Source organism: Cynocephalus volans, chromosome 8, assembly GCF_027409185.1.
Source record: "Cynocephalus volans isolate mCynVol1 chromosome 8, mCynVol1.pri, whole genome shotgun sequence".
Lineage (NCBI taxonomy): Eukaryota > Metazoa > Chordata > Mammalia > Dermoptera > Cynocephalidae > Cynocephalus > Cynocephalus volans.
Genome location: NC_084467.1, coordinates 22,016,390 through 22,041,415, shown reverse-complemented (window position 1 = coordinate 22,041,415; position 25,026 = coordinate 22,016,390). Strand labels below are relative to the sequence as shown.

Here is a 25,026-nt window from a genome sequence, read left to right as displayed (position 1 = left end):
AAACAATTGTCTAAAATGAAATATGGGTATTATTGGTGGATTTGAATTACCTGGATTCTTCACCATCAAATATCACTCTCACTTTCCTTTTCCTTTAGCATAGATAATGAATGTTAGCTAACTGAGGCTGCTTCTTTCCCCCAGATAACTACCCAGTCATTCCACAGAATAAAAACAAGGTGCAATGTATTGATTTTTTTTTTTTTTAAGCACTCAAAACAGCAGTATCCACTTATCCTACCCCCATTCTGCAATTGACAACAGCCATCTTCCCTTGGGAAGTAAGAGAAATTATCTCAAAAAACAAGTTCTGCTCTGGCTTGATTAACTCTAATCAAAATCTTTTCTTTAGTTTACATCTCGATGGTACCAGAAAGGACTACCCTTGTGTACTCACGAAAATCCTTTGAATAAGTATATTTGACTTCTTTGTATCAGTCTTTTCCTTGAGTGTTTGGTGACTATGGCCCTATCTTTGGTCATTTTCTTCAGTTGAGATGGTTTAATTGATTAAATAGTATTCAAGTGGCAAAATGAATTTCGGAAATTTCAAAATTAATTTTAACTCAATCTTAACTTTTAATAAGTTATTTGGGGGCTCTAATATCGTTGGTAACACAATAATCGTTGACCAGGAGATTTTTGTTTTTATTATTTTTCAGAATAGTTTTAGATTAGATTTACAGAAAAATTGAGCAGATAGTACAGAGTTCCCATATATCTCCCCCACCCTGCACAGTTTCCCCTGTTATTAACGTTTTATGTTAGTGTGCTACCTTTGTTGCAGTTAATGAACCAATATTAGTACATCATTATTAACTAAGTTCATAGTTTATTTAGATTTTCTTAGTTTTTACCTGATGTCCTTTTTGTTTCAGGATACTATCCAGAATACCACATTACATTTAGTTGTCATGTCTCCTTATGCTCCTCTAGACTCTGCAGTTTTTTGGTGACCTTGACAATTTTGAGGAGTACTGGTCAGGTATATTGTAAGATGCCCTTCTACTGGAATTCATCTGATGTTTTTCTCATGATTAGACTAGGGTTATGGGTTTTTAGGAGGAAAGTCATAGAGGTAAGGTGCCTTTTCCATCACATCATGTCAAGTGTACATACTGTCAACATGATTTATGACTGTTGATGTTGACCTTGATCACCTGGCTGAAGTAGTATTTGTCAGGTTTCTCCACTGTAAAGTTACTCTTTTTCCTCCCTTTCCATAATCTGTTCTTTAGATAGAAGTCATTGTGTGCACCCACGCTTAAGAAGTTAGGCCGGCTCTTATGATGTTGATGGTGGGGAGGAAGAGGAATTGGTAAAGGAACACGAAAATCAACTACATTGTACATTGATAATTAAAAAAAAAAAAAGTACTTATGTTGCCCCTCGTTTCGGGTGGAATGTCTACATACTTTATTTAGAATTCTGCACAGGAGATGTGTCTCTTCTCCATTTATTAATTTATTCAGTCATTTGTTTATGGACTCAAAGGTATTTATTTTATACTTTGGGTTATAATCCAGTACTATTTTAATTATTTTGTTTCATTTCTTCCACTGTGGCTACTGGGAACTCTTTCAGTTGGCTCCTGTGCCTTTTGACATACTCCCATTTTTTGTTTTTGTTTTTTTCAGCACTTCCTTACTTCCTGGCACTACAAAATGCTCCAGGCTCGTCATGTATGTTACCTGTCCAAGTCCTATAATCAGCCATTTTTCCATGGAGTCCTGGTTCTTTGCATTGGAGAGAATGGTGTTAGAAAAAAGATCTGGGTGCAAGGGATACTCATTGCTAGTGGGGTGTCAGATGTCACTTCTTTTAAGTTCTCTCAGCTGACAGAGCAAAGAAACATGTGTATACTAATCCATATAAATGCACATATCTATTAATATTTCTATATGTAACAGTCTGTATCTATGTTAAGTAAAACATGAGCTCTTAGTGATTTCTCCAGCTCTAATCCATTACCACATAGATCATTCTAGACTTCATCCCTTGCTCATCTGTAAATCTCCATTCCAATAATGAAAACCTTTGATGAGGAGATTTCTTTTTTTATTTTTAAATTTAAAATTTTTTTAATTAATATTATTTTTTTACATTCTAGGATGTTGTTGCGGAGCAGTTGAGAGGGAGGGGTGAGGGGAGAGGGGAAGGAAATGGGATGGAAAAGGGACGAAGGAGAAGGGATGGCATTGAGGCCTGTGGAACCCTCCTCATTCCCACATGAGGAGACCAGAGGGCTTCCAGCGGTGGCTTGGTCATTACCAGGCTGGGTGCAGATGTCACAGGGGTGTGGTAAAAGCCCTCGTCCCCCACCACCCCAGCTTGGGAACCTGGGGCACTTCCTGCAGTGGTTCAGTGGTTGTCGCTGGGCTGCCTGTGCATGTTGGGGGGGGTGTTGCCAAGGCCCTGGGGCACCCACCCTCAGTACTGGTTGTGGATGTCGGAGGGCATGGCTGAGGCCCCTGGCTCTCCCCGCTTTCTGGCTTGGTCGCCCAGAGGACTTCCAGTCCTTCTGGGTGTTTTAGGTGTTCTTTGGTGAAATGAGACCTTTACTAGTTACTATCAAACTTTGTCTCTGGTTGTGGATACTTTGTTTTTTCTTTCAGTTCTGTGTTGGATTATTTGCTGTTCCCACCACTTAAACTCTGTGCTGGAACTAATTTGTTGTCCTTTGCTTTTTTCTAAAACGGGGGAACTTCCTGTGGGGATCAGTACTTGAGCTCTGTGGTTGAGTTAAGTTGCTGATTTACTGCTGGTTCCTTAGGGAAGGCTTTTTGTGCAGCTCAGGTTTTAATGGTTGACTTTATAGGTACTTCCAGCTCTCGTGAGATCCAGTACACTTGAGTTGTATAGAAATTCTGGTCTGGGCCTGAGTCTTTTCATCAAACTGCACCCCATGGAATTCTGTATTCCTGACCAGTCTCCTCTGAATGCTCCTATGCTCATTGGGGGGCAGATCAGCTGACCTTGCTGTGCCCCAGTTTTCCCCTGGTGGGCCCGTCTCCCCCACCTCCTGTGCTCCAAACACTTCTCAAGGGATGGGCCATTCTCTGGTCCCTCACGATGACTCACTGGCCTCTGAGTGGCTGCTTTTTTTCAGTCGTTGTGGCTCCTCGCTCCTATGTGGGTCCACGGGAACCCTTTTAGTGGTCTTGCTGTCTTGGGGACCACCAAGGCCCTCTTCTCCCCTGCCGCCTCCAAGCAACTTCATCTGAAGGGCACAGCTGCGGCTTTTGCCAGCTCCTGCTCCATGTGCTTAGCAGTTCCAGCCTGGAAGCAGCTGGGGCAAAAAGGGTCGGAACAGTTTTTTCTTTCTCTCATCATGGCTTCTCCTGCCTTCATGCACTCCATAGGTCTCCCCTCCTCTTCCCCTGAGCTCTAGCAGCCCTAGCTTGGCTGTCATTGCTTTTTTATAGTTGTAAATTGGTTGATTTGTGGGAGACAGTAATGCTGGGGACCGTCTATTCTCCCATCTTGACTGGAAGCTTCTGATCAGATTTATATTACTTTGATTTACTAAGCTCCTTGAGGGGAGGTTTCTTTGTTTTGTGCATTGATGTAATAATCCAAGCACATGTAACAGTATGTGCACATCATAGGCACTCAATTATTTGGCAAATAAATGATTGAATGAATGAATGACCCAATTAGCCAATCAGTTTTAAAGAAAATATGCAGTTTCTACTAGATCCCAGGATCTAGAACTTATCAGGAATTTGATGAGTTTTTCAGGTACTTTGGTCACATACTGAGAGTAAGTTTGAGGAACCCACCAAACTCAGCCTCTCGCAGAAAAGAATGATTTTGCCTTCACACCTAGTGCATGCGAAGACTAATATACATGAATCCCACAAGTATTTATTGAGCATCACCTACTGTATGTCATGTCCTTTGCTAGATGCCGGACATGATAAGATAGCAATATTCTGCCTTCCTGGAGCTTACAGACTAGTTGGGGAGACAGAAAACAAGCAAGTAAATAAATAACAGATTTTAAAAAGAGCTGTGGAAGAAAAAAAAATGTATTGCTATGACTGGGAAAACAGGAAAGCACTTAGTTTTGATAGAAAGGTCAAAGAGAGCCTTTCTGAGAAAGTGAGATATGCTAAGGAGGAGCCATTATGTTGTGAGGACAAGAGGGGCAGGGAGAGCAATTCAGCCTGAGAGAACAATGTTGCAAAAGTCTTTGAATTATAAAGAGCTTGTCTTGTTTTGAGCAACTCAAAGAAAGCCAGTGTGAGTAAGGGGGGTGGAGTGACATGATACAAAATTAGAGAGGTGGTTAGAAACTAAATCTTGTACAAACTTCTATGTGCCATTAACCCTTTGAACCTTCTAAGTTGGGGCAATGTCTCTTAGTTCAACTGTGCTACTCAGCATTCTGTAGCCATGGTCTTCTGATCAAAGCTACATCTGTGTGTTGACTGTATTAGGTGGACCTCTAGTGGAGCACGGTTCTCAGAGGCTTTGTCTTTTCAATGATTTCACAGCTCCATTGTCAAAACAGGAGTGAGGACTGTCCCAAAACAGTTGTCCATTGGCATTTAGACAACTAACAGCCTTTAGATATATAAGAATAGGAGCTACCACTTGAGTTTTATTTGATTCTCTAAATTTATACTTTTTGTTGCATATTTCACTGCTGCTGCTGCTTTTTTTTTTTGTCGTTTTTTCGTGACCAGCACTCAGCCAGTGAGTGCACTGGTCATTCTTATATAGGATCTGAACCCGCGGCGGGAGCGTTGCTGCGCTCCCAGCGCAGCACTCTACCGAGTGCGCCACGGGCTCGGCCCGCTGCTTTTGTTTTTTAAACCTGCAGTTGAATATTATTTTTGTTGAGACCAACATATAACATATATACATATATGTACATATAACAACATATAACACATATACATATAACATATATATGTATGCAGGATGATCCGTACATTTTTTTTTGAAATGCCTGGCTTTTCATAGTTGTATGTGGGATAATGCATGTAGTGCTTATATACATTTTTAGGTGAGCTTAGCTTGGGTTTAGTGATGCTTACAAGAGCCTAAAAAAATTATTTAATTATTGACTACTTCCCACAATAGAATTTAAACTCCATGGAGACAGGAACTTTGTCTTGTTTACTGTTCTGTCCCTCAGTGGCTGGAACAGTTTCTATGCACACAGCAGACCCTGATATACTTACTGGTTTGCTGAATGAATAAATGACATGTTAAAAATGATTTGGTTAGGGGCCGGCCTGTGGCTCACTTGGGAGAGTGTGGTGCTGATAACACCAAGGCCACGGATGGCCGGTTAGCTCACTTGGGAGAGCGTGGTGCTGACAACACCAAGTCAGGGGTTAAGATCCCCTTACAGTCATCTTTAAAAAAAATAAAATAAAAAGATTTGGTTGAATTGGAGAAAGTGTTAATGAGCCCTATGAACTTTCTAGGTCATCAGGCCAAGATCGCCTATATTTAGAAGCCACTATTGCTGAGAAAAATTTGTGATTTTTAGTATGGTACATGTTAAAAACTCAGTTATCAATTAGCTAATCAAGTCATTAGATTTCCTAGCAGGGATAATAGAGTACATGACCAATTGATTATAAGATTTACCTGTTTACCTCCAGCCCAATTCAGTAAATGGTCTGAAAACTGTTAAATTTCCAAAACCACCTTATCAAGCCAGAGTACATTTTCCGCCATGTGTATAGAGATCAGATATGAATGAGTTATACCTTCAACCATTAATAAGTTATTGAGAAAGTCGAACAGAATTAAAGATCAATAGGAGAAAAGGAGGAGTATATATCAGAACCAGGACCAAAGGAAAATTGAACTAGAAATGGACTTTGCAAGGGGAGATAAATTTAACACATTAAATAAATTCTTCATTTTCTTTCCCACCTTAAATCACCTATATTGTCTGTTTTATTACAGGCCTGCCTGGGATATTGTATTGGTAATAGAATGTGGAAACTAGTCAAAATTATTTTCTCACAGTAATGATTAAAACTACTTATAAAAGTCATCTCTACCCCATGTATTGTCATTTTTTGGTACTTCCTCTGAGGAAAAAGAATGGGTTAAGCTGCAGTAGAAAAGAAGGTGACTGTTAATGGGAGGAAAATATTATCTGTGAGGTTATAAAATCTATTAAATTTAGTTGTTGTGTTTAAGAAAGAACCCCCTTAAGAGTCTTCTAGTTCCCCTGGTACAAGCAAAGTGTATTATAGAAAAGAAAATCACCCTGGATAGTCAGGAAATCCAAGCACTGGATCACGAATTGGGAGATCCAGTTATCTACTACTAGCTCCACGACTGTGGCCAAGTTACTTTAAATCTTCTTTGTCTCAGGTTCTTCATCAGAAAGCTGGAGTTGCAGCAGTAGCTGTAACTGACCTTAATCTCTTCTAGACTGTCTTCTAAGCAGTGTACCCTTGGGGAAAGGGATGAAAACTCTCTCTGATTTTGACCAGTGCACTTAAGTTTCTGCTTCATTTGTTTTGCCCTGTTTTAATGGAGGCTTTCTTAACTCTCCCTCTGGAGGACTTCATTGCTAGTGGGATAGGTAGTCAGTCAGTCAGTCATGTCTACCTAATGGAGAACCCTTATGGTGTATGTGACTGCAGTAGGAACCAGGTCTAAGTGTGTTTATGCTAAGTGAGGGAGAGGAGTTCAAGACCAGTACCTCATAATATCAGTTACATTGTCCACCTGAAAAAAGTCACTGTGGTAAATACTAGTCACTATGTTAAATACTAGTCACTGAGGTTTTGATTAAAACCCTGGTTGGAATCTGTGATAAAAGGATGTAAAACTTAATCTAAATTCCTTGTCTTAATTCAGGCAGCCCATGTAGCTTACAAGGTATATTTTTACCTGACCAGAATAATATTTAATATTTTCTGAGTTTTTCCAGGCTCATTGATAAAGTCTGTAAATGCCAGATCATGGTGTTTTTTGATCTACATTAGTAATCCATTATTTGAGAAGAGCCAATGAAGCATTTCCAAGCACTTTAGAATTTGGAGGATGAGCTCTGTTTCTTAAAGTAATTATGTTGTATCGGGAAAGACATAATTTAGGGTAAGTGACATTAAACAATATCACGGTGTAGGATTTACCAAAGCTCTACTGATTTACAGTGGGTCACATTGTGAGTTATTTTTCAGCTTCTGGAGAAGATAGACGTTAGTGATTTGGTTTAGTTCTGTTTTCATTAGTATGAGCCATGAATTGTATATGTATCCTTCTAGGACTTTAGTAGGAAGAGATGAAGACTCAAGTTGAAACAGAAAGATATTTGAACTGTTTTCTTTCTAATCAAGTCTAAATTGAGGTATGGTGTGCAATAAAGCAAAATGAGTATTTGTTTCTTTTACCAATGTTCTTTATCTGCTTGTATAATCTGTTCACTTAAGACAATATATTTTCAATTTCTTCCAGTCTTTTATATAATATCTTTAATATATTTTAATGTTCTTAATTCTATAGCTTCAAGCACAAATGCCAGCCTGATATCCACTTCATCTACAATTGCCAATATTCCAACAGCAGCAGTTGCCAGCATCTCAAACCAGGTGTGGTACTGCTTTTGTTCATCCTGTTTGATATGGTTCATCTAGCTTGCTCTTCCTCTCTTCTTTCCATGGTCAGTTTGCCCATCTAAGAAGCATCCAGGAATAGTAGGGGCTGTGGATTCCTTTTTCTGGATGCCCTCAGATATAGGACCCTGGATGGCTTCTCAGGTTGCCATCCAGTTTCTCTTGTTCTTCTACTAAGCCTCTCTAGAACATGGTTATATCTGCTCCATATTTATTTCTGTCTCCTACCCTGCCCCCACAAGAATGTAAGCTCCACAAAGGTAGGGATTTATTTTTCTGTCTTGTTCACTTATATATTCCCAGAGCCTAGAAAAATATCTGGCACTCGCATCAAAGGCACTTGATAAATATTTGTGGAATGAATAAATATTACCTCCACTTTAAAGCACTCATTCCTTTGTGTATTATTTGTGGTTTGGTCTTGATCACTGTTGTATTAACTGTTTATGTTTAGAAGGTAACATCTTTAGTGTTTGAGTTTTTTGTTTTTATTGTTTGTTTTTATTCATTGTTTTCTCTGCAACAGTTAATATTATCACTACTGTCCCTATGTATCTTTTTCTCTGGCTGCAGTTAGCGTTACTATTCTGGTTCGTTTTTTATGTTTCACTGTTCTTGTATTTGTGTGTTTTTTCTTGCTCTTTGTTTTTGTCATTTTAGTCCACAAATATTTATTGAATTCTACCTATGTACCTGGCACTCCTCTATGGACTGTCTCTTTCTCTTTCGTAGCTCTTCTTTTTTATCCTGTCTTCTAACATGGACAGTCTCTATTTAGTTTTTTCACATTAATTACTTCATCCACAGAAAACCACACTTGTGATGTCCATTTATTACCTCTAAAAGGAAGATTTAAATCCTGACCTCATGATATTTTCAAGCTTCTAGCTGATTGACAGATATTTTTTCTTTAATGTCCTGCTATTTCCCTAAATTCAGCATATCTAAAACCAGACTTTCATTTCCGCTTTCCTTCTCTCTTTGTCCTCCAAAAGTAAAACCAGTTTTCCCTATGACTTCTCAATTCTTGTAAGTGACACCATTGTTTCTTAATAAAACTAGGCCTAAAACCAGACCAGTCATCTTCCGTTTTTTTCCCACATTCTTCCCTAGTCCTACCATTTTTCAAATTCTTTCCTTCGTTTTCATTGTTGCTGTCATTTCACATGTTTTAGTTTTCCTGCCTTTAATCCTGATTGTCATGGTTAATTGCTCATTTCATCCCCAGTTTTTTCCCCTGTGCTTCTCCATTCTCTAAAATACCATCTGATTAATGTTCTCTAAATGCCAATTTTTGGGGGGGTGGGGAGCATCTATCTGTTCAGGGATCCAAACCCTTGACCTTGATGTTATAACATCATGCTGTAACCAGTCTAAATACCATTTTTTATCATGTCAGTCACCTGCTCAGAATCTTTTCATGTTTTTGTTTGTTCGTTTGAATTTGAGAGTACCCGTTTTCTGCCCCCCATACTATACACCATTGCCTAAAGAATCCAAGTCATATTGCTTAACCAGTAATTCAAGCCTACAGACATCCCTTTTTTCAACCAGACTCAACATCTGGGGCCCCTTAATGGACCTGTTCATGTTCTCCTACTCTACCTGTTAATCTCAGAAAGCTCTCTCATCACCACAGTCTACAAGTGATAATTGTCTTCTCTATACTTCACTCATTTGACATATAATTTATACCAATTTGTTGGGAATTTTTTGTCTGTCTTCTTTATTGCTAGATTTTTAATTCCCTCGAGTTCTGCTAATGTGACTTTTTCTTTAATACTCCCTTCTGCCTATGTACAAATACACACAAACACACACACTCTATGAATTATATTTGGCTTATGGTAGATGCTCAGTGAGTGTTCATAAATAATTGGTCTGGTCATTTAACTTCTTCCTATTTGTCACTAACGTTAGTGTCAATGGAATTTTTTAAAGGTGTGTATTCAAGCTGTGTGTCATACCCAGTTTTTCTTTTACAGCTTTATTTAGCTGTAATTGACACACAATAAACTGCACAGATTTAAGTTATACAATTGGATACATTTTACTATATATGTGCCTGTGAAACCACCAAAAGTTTACTCACAATATTTTAAGAACACTTCATTTTTTAAAAAGACTTGATTTTTTAAAAAAGATAAGTAATTTTTAAAGTGGGAAACTTTAATACAGGATATATACATTTTTAAAGTTCATCTGTCCTTAGGAGAACTACCATATAGTGCAGTGGTTTGTAAACTTCTTAAAGAGTAGAATCTTCTCTTCAAAAATTCTATGCAGAAATTTATGCAGAAATTCAGCACATAAAATTGGGGTTGGAGAGAAAGCTGTTAGAGTATAAAAGGACATTGTGTTTATGTGTATGAGAGTACTCATCCCAATAGTAGCTCCTGAACCATTTCCTCTTGACTCATAGGTTTCCACACAATGCACTTTGAAAATCATTGATTTAGTTGGGCGACTGCTAAATAGATAAATGAGAAGTCAAACGTGTTGAAATTAATGTATGCTCTTTTTAAGAGTCTTGTTTTCCTCCCTTATTCCCTTTGGCCTGTAGGACTATCCCACCTATACTATTCTTGGACAGAACCAGTACCAGGCCTGCTACCCCAGCTCTAGCTTTGGAGTCACAGGTCAGACTAACAGTGATGCCGAGAGTACCACATTAGCAGCAACCACATACCAGACAGATAAGCCTAGTGTCATGGTACCTGCGCCTGCAGCACAGAGACTTTCCTCTGGTAAGTACTATAGCTCTAAAAACTTCGACTTAAGGGCACTTTATCCAACAGGTGTTTTTAGGTGATGATAAAGATAATTTTGTTCTGGTCTAAGTCACCGTTACCATACAGTTGGCTTTCTCTCTCTGGTGAAGAATATTTAATATTGGAAGTTGGCTATGGTGAGTCACTGATGCGCTGAATGTATACCTTATGCTGGAAACAGAAAAGTACCAAGAATGAAAAGACTGTATGCCTGACTCCTACCCTGCCCTCCCTGTAGCTTTAACATGCTTGTCAGAATTCCAGCATATTTTGAAAAGTTGGAGTACCCCAGTTTTAGTCTGTGCATATTTTATACTGCTGCTGGGGCCTCAGAACATAGTTTTTTCTGTGTCTTGGATCCCTTTGAGATTCTGATGAAAGCTGTGGTCCTTCTCCCCCCATCCCCCAAAGAAATACATAATACTTAAGAGGTTTACAGCTCTGAAAAGAATTGATCCATGATGTCCAGGTTAAAAACCTTTGACATAAAAACTTTATACACACATTCAATAAACATATACATATACTTTTTATTTATCTCTACATTTAATGAAAATTTGGTGGTTGGCTGTCACATCATGTAACTTAATTAAAGCACTGTTTGTCATTAGCATTGATGCATGTTTAAAAACAGTGTTCTACATCAACTAAACAATTTTCTGCTCATCTTGAGCTTATCAATCTAGTCAGTAGATGGGCATGCAGATGGTCGCTGCTTCAAACTTATGTAACTTTGAAATAATTACAAGCATTGGTGCCTTAGTTTTTAATTCATTTCTGTAAATATCTTTGTTCATAATAATTTTAATTTTTGAATAATGGAGAATTTCAAACATAGACAAAAGTTGTCAGAATAGATTAATGAACACTAACACATCCATCATCCATCGTAAACAATTAACAACTCGTACGGAATCCTGTTGTAGCTGTTCAGGTTGAGTATCCCTTCACTGAAATGCTTGGGACCAGAAGCATTTCACATTTTTTTAGAGTTTGCAAAATTTGCAGAATACCTACTGCATGAGCATGAGCGTCCCTAATCCAAAAATCTGGAATCCGAAATGCTACAGTGAACATTTATTTTGAGTGTTGTTATGTTGACACTCAAAAAGCTTCAGAATTTGGAGCATTTGGGATTTGGATTTTCAGATTAGGGATGCTCAACCTGTACTTCTTCCAGTTCTCTCCCCAAATTCCAGGCATTGTTCTCTAAAAGATAAGTACTCGCTGACATAACCACAGTGCCATTATTCCATCTAAAAAAATTCACCAATAATTCCTTAATATCACAAGGTATTCATATTTCCAGTTTTCTCATAAATGTTATGTGTTTTGTTTTGCTCTTTACATTTTGTTTATATTAGGATCCAGGCCATTTCACAGTGTATACATATTTCAAAACAATTTTTATTTGTCAATTAAAAATAAATAAATATAGTCATGTGTCACTTAACAACAGAGATATGTTCTGAGAAATGTGTCATTAGATGATTTTGTTGTTGTGTGAACATCATAGAGTGTATTTAAATAAACCCAGATGGTATAGCCTGTTACACACCTGCTTATGGGACCACTATTATATACGTGGTTCGTCATTGACCAAACATTAAGTAGCATATGACTGTAAATAGAAAAATGGGAGCGGGGGGAAGATGACTAGGATCCAAATAAGGTCCGTATACTGTGATTGGTGGTATGTATTTTGTGTTTTATGTCTCTTTTAACCTATAAATGCCCCCATCTCTTCCCCTTTGTAATTTATTTCTTGAGGAAATTATCCCATATTGTTTTCCAGTCTGAATTTTGCCAATTACATCATTACAGAGTAGTTTAACATATCTTGCTGCCTTCTGTATTTTATTGTAAATTAGCAAATGGATCTAGAGCAGTGGTTTCAGCCAGAGGTGATTTTGTCCCCCAGGGACCTTTGGCAATGTGTGGAAACATTTTTGTTGTCACACTGGGTGGGGGGTGCTACTGGCATCTACTGAATAGAGACTACAGATGCTGTGTAACTAAACATCCTACAATGAGCAAGACATTCCCCCACAGCAAAAATCATCTGGCCCAAGATATCAGTTGTGCCAAGTTGAGAAACTCCAATCTAGAAGCTTGACCAGATTCAGGTTCAATTTTTTTTGGCAAAACAACTTCATAGATGTGTTCTTCCATCAGGAGGCAAGCATATAAAGTCTGGTTATAACAATTTTTGTGATTTTAACTGCTGTTGATGCTCAATGCCTGAAACTAATCCAAAATTGCTTATATAAAGTTTAGTTTTCCAACCTTTGTCCCTGCATTATGATTTGCAAGGGCAGAGAATCTGCTGACCTTCTTCCTGCCCTGGTTCTTACATCCTGTGACTACTGACAATGTGTGTCTTTTCCAGGAGACCCTTCTACAAGCCCGTCTTTGTCCCAGACTACACCAAGTAAAGATGCTGATGATCAGTCCAGGAAAAACATGACTGGCAAGAACCGGGGCAAGAGGAAAGCTGATAGCAGTTCTTCCCAGGACAGTGAATTGGAAGTATGGGAAGAAACTCACTTGAGTTGCCTACTTTGTTTTTTCTCATTTCTTAAGTTTATCAAACATATGTCTGAAACTCACAAAGATAATTTGGTTCTGTGTTGTGTGCCTTTTAATTCCTGAGCAAAGGAAACTGAATTGGTTAAGTGAAAAGAAAAATGTAAATACACATTTCTGCATGTCCATAACTTATCATATCTCTTTGAGATGCTTTTCACCAAAAACATGGAAAAAGCTGGGCTGAATTTAGGTAGCCAGGTAATTTTTTCTTTTTTTTCTTTTTTTCAGCATAAACATCAAGTTTATTATTTGTTTACAGTTTTTTTTAATTTTGAGATTAAAATTTACAGACAAGAAAACGCACAAATTAAAAATATACATTTGATGAATGCATACACCTGTATAATTCCAACCTCTATCAAGAAACAAAAGATTTTTTAAAAAATTTTTTATTTTAACTTCTCAATATACATTGTAGTTGATTTTCATGTCCCTTTGCCTGTTCCCCTTTCTCCCCTCCCTCTCTCCCCTCCCCCCAGTAGCCAGGTAATTTTTTAATGGAAAGAACAAATTATCCTCTATATTCTAGAGGAGAACTGAAAGAACTGCATCATATTCAGAAAGCAAGGGAATCACAAGTGATGTCATACTCATCCCCATTTAGAAATCTAAAAGGAAAATGAGAGGACTAGAGTGCTTTAAGGTTTCTGTGAGACACACAAACAGATCTGGTAACCTGTTACTGAGATTGGCACTGTTTTATTCTGTGTCGTAAGTACTGTTAGGAATTTATTATGGATATACATTTGACTTCATTATTAAAAAGACTAGAAAGACATGCAAAATGCTAATAATAGTGGAGTTTTGATATTATCCTTTTGGTTTCTGTTTTCAGTTTTTCTATAATGTCATTATTTAATAAGGGGAAAAGATATATTTAAAAACGAGTCCATTGATAGGTGATTTTAAAATACATAGGTAGATTGAGGCTGCATTCAGAGCTTCTCTTCCTCTTTGTTCCAGGGGTTTGGGGTGAGGGGGAAGAAGAAAGAAAGATAAACTACCCTTCTGATATATTTCTTGGGAAAAATTGAGAACTCACTCATTTTTCTTAATTGTGGTAAAATATACATAACAAAAATTTACCGTTTTAATCACTTTTAAGTATATAATTTAGTGTCATTAAATACATTCATGATGTTGTGTAACCATCAGCAGTATATATTTCTGGAGCTTTTTCATGATCCCAAACAAAATAACACAATAATTCCCCATTTTCCCCTCTTTCTATCCTGTGGTAACCTCTGTTCTACTTTCTGCCTGTGAATTTGCCTCTTCTAGATACCTCATATAAGTGGAATCATACAATATTTGTCCTTTTGTGTCAGACTTATTTCACTCAGCATAATGTTTGCAAGGTTCGTCCATGTTGTAGCATGTATCAGAGTTTTATTTCTTCTTATGACTGAATAATATTCCATTATATGTATAAACTACATTTTTTGTTTATCCATTCATCTGTTGGTGGACACTTGGGGTTTTCAGCTTTTGGCAGTTGTGATTAATGCTACTGTGAACACTAGTGTACAACTATGTGTTTGAATCCCTCTTTTCAGTTTTTTTGGGTATATACATAGGAGAGGAATTGCTGGATTATATGGTAATTCTGTGTTCAACTTTTTGAGTAAACACCAAACTGTTTGCCATGGTGGCTGTACTATTTTACAGTCCCATCAGCAATGCACAAAGGTTCTGATTTGTTCACATCCTCACCAACACTTCCCACTTTTTTTATAGTAGCCATCCCAGTGGATGTGAAGTGATATCTCATCGTCATCATGGTTTTGATTTGCATTTCCCTAATGACTAATGATGTTGAGCATCTTTCCATTGTGCTTAATGGTCATTTGTATATTTTCCTCGGAGAAATGCTCTTCAAATTCTTTGCCCATTTTTGAATTCAATTGTTTGGTTTTGCTGTTGAGTTTGTAGGAGTTCTTTATATATTCTAGATTATTAATCCCTTATCAGATACATGATTTGCAAATATTTTTCTCCCATTCTGAGGGTTGTCTTTTTCACTCTCTTCATAGTGTCCTGTGAAGCACAAAAGATTTTAATTTTTATGAAGTTTGATTTTTTTTCTTTTATTGCTGTGCTTTTTGTGTAACACTTAAGAATACAAGATTATGAAAATTTTTATTTTCTTCTGAGATTTTTATTGTTTAGCTCATAAATTTAGGTCTTTGATCCATTTTGAGTTAATTTTGTATACAGTGTAAAGTAACGGTATAACTTCATTCTTTTGCATATAGATATCCAACTTTCCCAGCACCATTTGTTGAAGGACTTTCCTTTCCCCATTCAAGTTTTGGCATCCTTATTGAAAATTAATCAATCATATTTGTGAGGGTTTATTTTTAGACTCGATTCTATTTCATTGGTCTATATGTCTGTCCTTATGCTAGTACCACACTGTTTTGATTTGCTGTAGCTTTGTAGTAAGTTTTGAAATCAGGAAGTGTGAATCCACCAACTTTCCTTTTTTTCAAGATTGTTTTGGCTATTTGGTCGTTCCTTGAGATTCCATATGAATTTTAGGATGAGTTTTTCTATTTCTTAAAAAATTACTTTTTGGGATTTTGATAGGGATTTCATTAATCTGTAGATAGATTTGGGTAGTATTGTCATTTTAACAGTATTAAGTCTTCCAGTCCATGAACATGGATGTCTTTCCATTTGCTCAGGTATGTCTTTTTAAATTTCTGTCAGCAATATTTTATAGTTTTCAGCATGCAAGTCTTTTGCCTCCTTGGTTAAATTCATTCCTAAGTATTTTATTCTTTTTGATGCCATTATAAATGGTATTATTATTTAATTTCTTTTTCAGGCTGTTCATTACAAGTGTGCAAGAAACAAAGCTGATTTCTGAATTTATTTATTAGCTCTGACAATTTTTTATGGGTTCTTCAGGGTTTTTTACATATAAGATCATGTCATCTGCAAATGGAGATAATTTTACTTCTGCCTTTCTAATTTGGATGCCTTTTTTCTCTCTCATGCCAAATTGCTCTGGCTAGACCTTCAAGTACTATGTTGAATAGAAGTAGCAAAAACAGACATCCTTATCTTATTCCTGATCTCAGGGGTAATACTTTCAGACTTTTACCACTAAGTGTGGTATTAGCTAAGTGTTTTTCATCTATGGCCTTTATCATGTTGAGGATATTCCTTTCTGTTCCTAGTTTATTGAGTGTTTTTATCATGAAAGGGTGTTGAATTTTATCAAATTCATTTTCTGCATCAATTGAGATTATCATGTGTTTTTTTTTTCTCTTCTGTTCTATTAATGTGATGTAATACATTTATTTTTGTATGTTGAATGAACCGTTCTTACATTCCAGGAACTAACCCACTTGGTCATGATGTATAATTCTTTTAAAATGGTGCTGAATTTGGTTTGCTCCTATTTTGTTGGTGATTTTTGATCACTTTTCATAAGGGCCATTGGTCTATAGTTTTCTTGTAGTGTCTTAGTCTGACTTTGGTATCACGTTAACGCTGGTCCCATTGCATGAGTTACAAAGTTCCCCCCTCTTCAGTTTTTTGAAAGAGTTTAAGAAGGATTGGTGTTAATTCTTCTATAAATATTTGGTAGAATTCACCAGTGAATCCATCTGGTCTCGGGCTTTTCTTTGTTGGGATGTTTTAAATTACTGATTCAATCTTACTATTTATAGGTCTCATCAGATTTTTTATTGCTTCTTGAGCCAGTTTTGGTACTTTCTGTTGTGTATTTCTCAGAATTTGACCATTTCATCTGGGTTATCTAATTTGATGACACAGAACCATTTATAGTATTCTCTTATAATCCTTTTTATTTCTGTTAAAATAGGTAGTAATGTCTCCATTTTTATTTCTGATTTTAGTAATTTGAGTCTTCTCTTTTTTTCTTTCATAGTAAGTCTAGCTAAAAGTTGTCAATTTTGTAGATATTTTCAAAGAATCAACTCTTGGTTTCATTGATTTTTCTTTCTTTTTTTTTTTTTTTAATTCTCTATTTTATTTATCTCTGCTCTAACCTTTATTATGTCCTTCCTTCTGCTGGCTTTAGGTTTAGTTTGCTCTTATTTTTCTAGTTCCTTAAGGTATAGAATTAAATTATAGATTTGAGATCTTTCCTCTTTTTTAATGTGTGCATATATAGCTATAAATTTCCCTCTTAGTTCTGCTTTTACTTTATCCCATAAGTTTTTACTTTGTTGTGTTTTTGTTTTCATTCATCTCAAGGTATTTTCTAATTTCACTTGTGATTTCTTCTTTGACCCATTGGTTGTTCAAGATTGTGATATTTCATTGTGTTGATAACACCAAGATCCCTGTACCAGCCAGCTGCCAAAAAAAAACCAACATGTTATTTAATTTTCACATATTTGTGAGTTTTTCACTTTTCCTTCTGTTATTGATTTCTAGTTTCATTCCATTGTAATTGGAAAAGATACTTACTATTTTTTAATTTTCTTTCCTCAGCGGGTATTTCTGTGGGACTTGGATGAAACCATCATCATCTTCCACTCCCTTCTTACTGGATCCTATGCCCAGAAGTATGGAAAGGTAATTTGAGTCTTTCTTTGTTGTAACTGTTGCTTTTCTGACTGTATAGGCAAGTAACTGAAATCATTTTCTCTGCTACCTCCATCTTACCCTGTTGGCTTTTCACGTTCTATACAAAACTTGGATGGCTTGCACCAGGCAGGATATGTGGTCAGGCAGAGTTGATGGTGGAGCTAGAAACTAGACCTAGGACCAGTCCTGAAAGCTGAGTCATTTGAGATTGGCATTTTGTAAAGATTAAAATGTAGGAATAAGGCTCAAAACGGAGCAGAGTCTCAGGATTATATATCCCCAAAACTGATCTCTTATCCCTTGAATCATGTTTAACAGCCCCAACTGAGCATTTCATTTAGCTAAATGAAATGTATGCCATGTATATACAAATAAAGTATGAGGGTACTTTAGAAAGATCGTGGAAAAACAGAATTAAAAGATAATACAGATCTTTCCATGAACTTTGAAGTACCCTCATATATCGGTAACTATCTTTCTAAAATAGATTACAACCTTTCATTCAGCCTTTCTTTACTCACTTCCTAGTTGTTGAGATAGTGACTTCTGGCAGGTGTGTGTGTGTGTGTGTGTGTGTGTGTGTGTGTGTGTGTGTGAATTTCCAAAAGTTGTGTAGATGCTTCAGTAATTCCCTGTGTGTGTGTGTGTGTGTGAATTTCCAAAAGTTGTGTAGATGCTTCAGTAATTCCGTGTGTGTGTGTGTGTGTCAGGGAATTTCCAAAAGTTGCGTAGATGCTTCAGTAATTCCGTGTGTGTGTGTGTGTGTGTGAATTTCCAAAAGTTGTGTAGATGCTTCAGTAATTCCGTGTGTGTGTGTGTGTGTCAGGGAATTTCCAAAAGTTGCGTAGATGCTTCAGTAATTCCGTGTGTGTGTGTGTGTGTCAGGGAATTTCCAAAAGTTGCGTAGATGCTTCAGTAATTCCGTGTGTGTGTGTGTGTGTCAGGGAATTTCCAAAAGTTGCGTAGATGCTTCAGTAATTCCGTGTGTGTGTGTGTGTGTGTGAATTTCCAAAAGTTGTGTAGATGCTTCAGTAATTCCGTGTGTGTGTGTGTGTGTGTCAGGGAATTTCCAAAAGTTGCGTAGATGCTTCAGTAATTCCCTGACACACACACACACACACACACACACACACACACACACACACACACACACACACACACACACACACACACACACACACACACACACACACACACACACACACACACACACACACACACACACACACACACACACACACACACACCCGCCAGACAACCCTTCATTCAGCCTTTCTTTACTCACTTCCTAGTTGTTGAGATAGTGACTTCGGGTGGGTGGGTGGGTGGGTGGGTGGCGGGGGGTGGCGGGGTGTGTGTGTGGCGGGGTGTGTGTGTGTCAGGGAATTTCCAAAAGTTGTGTAGATGCTTTTTAAGTGAGAAGAGAGCACCAAAGGGGTATAATGAATATGATTTTTGACTCTAGAGCAATGAGTTGATTTTTAACATAAATACTAAACTACTAGTTTCTAGAAACTAAAGTCCTGACATTTCTAACTGTTTATATCCACTCTATTGCACAATCCCAGATTCTTGTATATGAAATTGCATCAATAACAGTTTGAAAAACTGTTGTTTTAGTCTTGACCCGAAATAATTTTGAAGTATTTGAAGATCAGAACCAGTCCTGTGAGTACCACGTCAAGCAAATTTTCCTCTTCTTGTCTTTCAGGACCCAACAGTAGTGATTGGCTCAGGTTTAACAATGGAAGAAATGATTTTTGAAGTGGCTGATACACATCTGTTTTTCAATGACTTAGAGGTAAGCATTTTAAATCGCTTCTGTGCTTCAGTGAGATGTTTTGTTCATTACCTAGTTAGAGCCTGTGCTTATTGGATTTAGAAAATATGCAGTTAGACAGAGTGGGTGTGAAGAGGTCAACTGGTCACTTAGGCATACATAGTCTTGGAGAAATAGTGCCATGATTAGGTCACTCCAGTCTTGGTTCTCGCCCTCAGTTTTATTAGGTCAAAGATTTTATTTTTGTTTTAAAGTGGGTATGGTTATTTGTACTCTCAGCTATATTTTGATTGTTCTTCAATTTTACCTTCTTAAAAGATAGTCTCTTGATCTGTTAAGTTTATAATGGTTGCTCTAACCCATTATATTTTATACATGTTTATTGTCCAGGTATAGGTTAACATTGATGTACAGAATCATTTTATAGTTAGGTGCCGGGAAAACCAGGAAACACTAAGAACTTCATAGTGAAACTTTTTGGCTTTGACATTTGAGTTAACCTTTGAGGTAAACATGGTATATTGGAAAGAGCACAGGACCGGGAGTCAGAAGACCAGAGTGTGAGTCTCAAATTGGGAAAGTTATGTTCCTATTCTGGACCTCCTACATAAGAATCTATTAACAGTTGTTATATCTGGGGAGGGGAATGGGTTGCTGGAACACATAGGTGGGGGAGAGCAGATTTTTCACTTGAAGTCTTTTTGAATTTTGAACTTTGTAGTATTTGTATTACCTAGTTTTTAAAAATGGTGAAAATTTTAAAGTAAAATAAGATAGCACTTTACAAACACAATATAATCTTGTTTCTTTTTAAATACAATCTAGTTCTACTCAAGAGACAATTCTCCAACAAATTAACAGGGCTGTAAACTCCAGTAATTTTGTCTAAACTCCATAATGCCTTAATCTTCCCTCAACTTTTCATGTTGATAAATTAGGATATCATAGTTTTTATTCAGCAAACATTTATTGAAAACCTACTTTATGCCAATAATTATTGCCAAATTGTTATTTGTAATGATTTTCTAGACATAGTCCCCACTCAGGACTGAAAGTTCTGTGAAGAATTTGACCTGAATGTGTTCCTGCCCTCAGGTCAGTGGTTCTCAACTTCAGGGGCATAAGAATCAACTGGGGATCTTCTTTAAAAATGGAGATCCTAGGACTTTACTTCCAGAAATTCTGATTGAAGTAGGACTGAGATGAACCCAAGAATATGCATTTTTAAAAACTTCCCCAGAGGATTCCAGTGCAGGTGCCAAGGTGGTGTCAGAGGAGTGCATCTGTCAGAGTTAGGCAGTGGGATGCATTTTGTGTCAGTAGTCGCATGGGCTTGATGGAAAGAACCTTGGATGCCACTCACTAGTTGTATGACCTTGAGAAACTCATTTCACCTCACTTTTAGAACATGAGGAGATTGACTTGGATGACCTCTTCTAACTCCTGAATTTGAATTTATAAATTTCTATTTTATTTATGCTCAGTTTTGATACCACACTCTATCATCATCTGTTTTGTCTATAAAAATTTTGGGGGAATATGCTACATAAGGGCACTTGACTAGACTAGATGGATACAAAGGAGATATAAGATGTGGATCCTGCCCAAAAAGGCTACGGTGTAATAGGACTTACAGTCTAGTGTAGGGCATAGACACACCTGACAGTGTAAGGGAGTTTGTGTTATCCCCATGAGCTGTTGGAGAAATGAACCATTGAGATAAGAGCAGACTGAGCAATGGGATAGTTATAAGGAAGAGTGCATGAAGTCTGGGGGATGTGATTTGGGCCTTAAAAGAAGTTGGAAGCAAGTGGAGTGAGAGTGATCTTTCACACATAAGAGAGGCCATAAGTTATTTCATCATCCTGCCATTGTATGTGGTCTTTTCACAGTATGTCATGGTGGTAATAATACTTCTACTCACTGGACTAAAATCATGTGTTTTGTCTTTTAACAGGAGTGTGACCAGGTACATGTGGAAGATGTGGCTTCTGATGACAATGGCCAAGACTTGAGGTGATAAAGGATGTCTTGACTATCCAAACACCTATTATGTGCAAGATACTGTCTAGTTTCAGAGGAAAACAAAGATAAATAACATGTGAGGGGGGGCCGGCCCATGGCTCACTTGGGAGAGTGTGGTGCTGACAACACCAAGTCAAGGGTTAAGATCCCCCTATGGGTTATCTTTTGAAAAAAAAAACGTGAGGGTACTTCAGAAAATTCATGGAAAAATAGAATTGAAATATAATATAAATCTTTCCATGAGCTTTTTGAAGTACCCTTATATAGCTCTAAAAGAGCTCATAATCTATTAGAGGAGACAGGAAAAATCATAGTTAACCATGACATACAGAGTAAGAAGGTTCTCTGTACTGGCCAGCCTCCAAAAAAAAAAGAGTGATAAGGTGACAATAGAAAATGTGATGGAACACAGAAAAGAAAGTAATTTTGATGGGAGTAGGGAGTAGGTGGTCCCATCAATGGAGAGGCCTTCTCAGTGGAGTAGCATTTGAGCAGGACCTTAAAGAATGGGTAGCAATGATGGAATAAGGAAGAAGCATTCAAAGTAAAGGACATACTAGTTTCTCTTTGGCCAGATTGTCAGTCGGGAGAAAATGTGCTTCCAGACTGGGTAGTTTTAGATGGAAATAAGCATCAGGAGTTTCACCAGGGAAACTAACCATGGGGGTCTGATGGTGTCAGGAATAATCTTAGGGAAGACAGTCTTAAAAGTTGTACTGTAGGGCCGAGCCCGTGGCGCACTCAGGAGAGTGCGGCGCTGGGAGCGCGGCGACACTCCCGCCGCAGGTTCGGATCCTATATAGGAATGGCCAGTGCACTCACTGGCTGAGTAGTGGTCACGAAAAAGACCAAAAAAAAAAAAAAGTTGTACTGTACTTAAACTAAACCAAAGAAGTCTCAGTGGCAAAATGCTTGCTCAGTCTCTTCATTCATCTCTTGGTTACTGTCTTTTGGCCCAGTAGCTTTAGCTAAGAATGATCCAAAAATTTATCTAGTTTATATTTAAAGACTTAAAGGAAAAAAGACTGTCACATCTTTTCATGTTAGTTTGTTTTAATGTTTATCGCTTTTCATAGGTAAAATATTCTTCCCTGTGACTACCCTAAAATTAAGTGTTACATTTGTGAATTCTCAAATACAGAGCAGAACTGTACATATCACCCTAGTAAGGACCTAATCATATAGTGCAGAGAAGATTGAAAGGTTTCACTTTTAGGAGCAGCATTCAGTTTTGCATATTGTGCATTGAGTAGGCATGGAGCACACCATTCTTTTGAGACTTTATTGATCTTTTTAGGAAAAAGCATGGTCTGCAGCAGTTTATGATTCTGAATGCCAGTGTTTTCTTTTGTTTTGTTTTGTTTTGTTTTGTTTTGTTTCTTTTATACATGTGGCTAACCAGTAATTACCCATCTATGTCTTGGCAGCTTTATTTTCTTAAATATAGAATCTCACACTTAACATATTGAACTCTATTTTGACTTTTGATTGAATCAGATTGTCTTTAATTCTCTGTTATTTTAAAATTTTTACTTATCAAGTATTAATCCTTCCTAGTTTGTATAACTGTATTAGGTATCTATTGCTGTATAACAAATTACCCCAAAACAGTAGCTTAAAATTATTAAACATTTATCATCTCACAGTTTCTGTAGGTCAGGAACTTGAAAGTGGCTTCACTAGATAGTTCTTAATCACAGTCTCTGGGATTGAAATCAAAGTGTTGGCTGGAGCTATAATAACCTGAAGGCTTGCCTGGAGCTAGAAGACCTGCTTCCAATCTCTCACATGTGGCTGATGATAGGAGGTCTTATTTCTTATTACACGTGCCTTTCCATGGGGAAGCTTATTCTAAGTTTATCCCATAGCCAGGGGGAGCAGAATTAGAAGAGAGGAGTCTCAAAGAATTCATGGACATATTGTGAAGCCACTACATTGACCCATGAACTTAATAAACTAGCCAACAGATCACTGAAGAAAAACATCTGCCATTATTTTACCCTTATTAGCATTTTGGATTATTTCCTTCCATTATTTTTTCACAAGTTCCTCCTTTTTACATGCTTGCAATCAATGTGTGTATGTGTGTATGCACACTAAATTTTATATTTCACTTTTTTTCACTGCATGCTATTCTCTGTCATTAATGAAAAAGATGCTCTATCCCAATCCAGCGTCTGGGAGATGCTGGTGCTTGAATTACCTCTCCTTCCCTCTCAGTCCTTTCTTTGATAGAAGTGATGGGGTGAGATAGAGGACAAGTGAAAGATAGACTCTGACATAGCAATTAAGGGAGAAAATTCTTAAAGCCATTAGCTTTGTTTATCAAGTACCAGGAACAGGACAGAGAATCCCAGGGGGCACTCAACCAAAAACCCCATGCTGTATAGATTTTAATTTTCATTATTATTTCTCTTTGCAGCAACTACAGTTTCTCAACAGATGGTTTCAGTGGCTCAGGAGGCAGTGGCAGCCATGGTTCCTCTGTAGGTGTGCAAGGAGGTGTGGACTGGATGAGGAAACTGGCTTTTCGCTACCGAAAAGTGAGAGAAATCTATGATAAGCATAAAAGCAATGTGGGTGGTAAGTGTGGCCTACAACCAGTCTAATTCTCTGTTTCTTTCCGATTTCCTGCTTTCCTTTCCAGGAATTCCTTAGATCCTCCTGGTACTGCTCATGAATTTATGCCATAGTAACATGTTAACTCATAATTTAAAAACATGGAGGTTTGATTGAAACTCTTTGGGGAAGAATCTCTGCATTTCTAATGGACTTTTCTTAGTATAACTTTGGAATGTTCTCTTCTCTTTAGACAAATGCCTTTTAAAAGGAACTGTGTTCCATAGATTATGTTTAATGACATGTGTTTTATTCTTGTCACATCTACTGTTAATACTAGTTAATAGGGTGCCACATTTTGGGGGGGTGGTTTATATAACCATCAGGACTAGTCAAGTGGAATTGGTTACTAAGTTTGTAGTTGATAAAAAACTAGGTCCAGGATTATAGGTTGGCAGTATCGGTGTGTTGCGATTTGAAGGACTTTAGAAATTCTTTCTGCCCCAAAATATTTCAAGTATCAGATGCCACTATGCTTAATATTCTGTTGCTTAGAATTAATCATAGATTGTTCAAATTAGAAGACACATTAGAGATCTAATCTAAATCCCTCATTTTGCAGTTGAGAAAATTTATGTCCATGGTAAGGGTAGCTGGGGAAGGTTACCCACAGTCACGTAGCAAGTTGGTGATCGTACTGTGGTTGGGATCCAAGTGCACTTTACATTCATGCAGTTCTTTTTTAGTGAATTGCCCTTATGAGAAAATATTTAAAACTGTGAACCATAACCCTTAAAGATGTACGTACACTCAAAATGTTGTAAAAAGTTTTAAGGATTACATAGACTGCCTTACAGGTATATTATTCCAGGTCAAGAACCCTTGTATTATACCATGCTGCCTTACAATATGGTGCAGAAAGTAGAAACAGGGCTTTAAAGATTAATTTGGTTCATTCCTTTATAGCCCTCTAATACCAGATAAAATTTATGGGCTTCTAGATTTTGGAAGTTGAATTTACTTTTTTCAGTTTCCCATTTTTTATTATTTCTCATGATTCAGTCTCAGTACTTTTTATTTTATCAGCTCCCAAGTCTTTTTACTTTTCCTCTCTCACAAACAATTAGCCTTTCTTTGG

The 25,026-nt window shown here is 37.2% G+C and overlaps 1 protein-coding gene across 5 annotated transcripts in view; it reads left to right on the top strand.

Moving 5' to 3' along the window:
- Positions 1-25,026, top strand: part of EYA3 (EYA transcriptional coactivator and phosphatase 3) — a 98,991-nt gene that overhangs the window by 58,122 nt on the left and 15,843 nt on the right. For all 5 annotated transcript variants that reach the window (XM_063104436.1, XM_063104438.1, XM_063104434.1 and 2 more), the window contains 7 exons: positions 7,489-7,574; positions 10,162-10,345; positions 12,759-12,898; positions 17,429-17,512; positions 19,236-19,325; positions 21,262-21,320; positions 23,752-23,912. In XM_063104436.1, the coding sequence (XP_062960506.1) occupies positions 7,489-7,574; positions 10,162-10,345; positions 12,759-12,898; positions 17,429-17,512; positions 19,236-19,325; positions 21,262-21,320; positions 23,752-23,912 (804 nt within the window). The remainder of the gene's footprint in view (positions 1-7,488; positions 7,575-10,161; positions 10,346-12,758; positions 12,899-17,428; positions 17,513-19,235; positions 19,326-21,261; positions 21,321-23,751; positions 23,913-25,026) is intronic.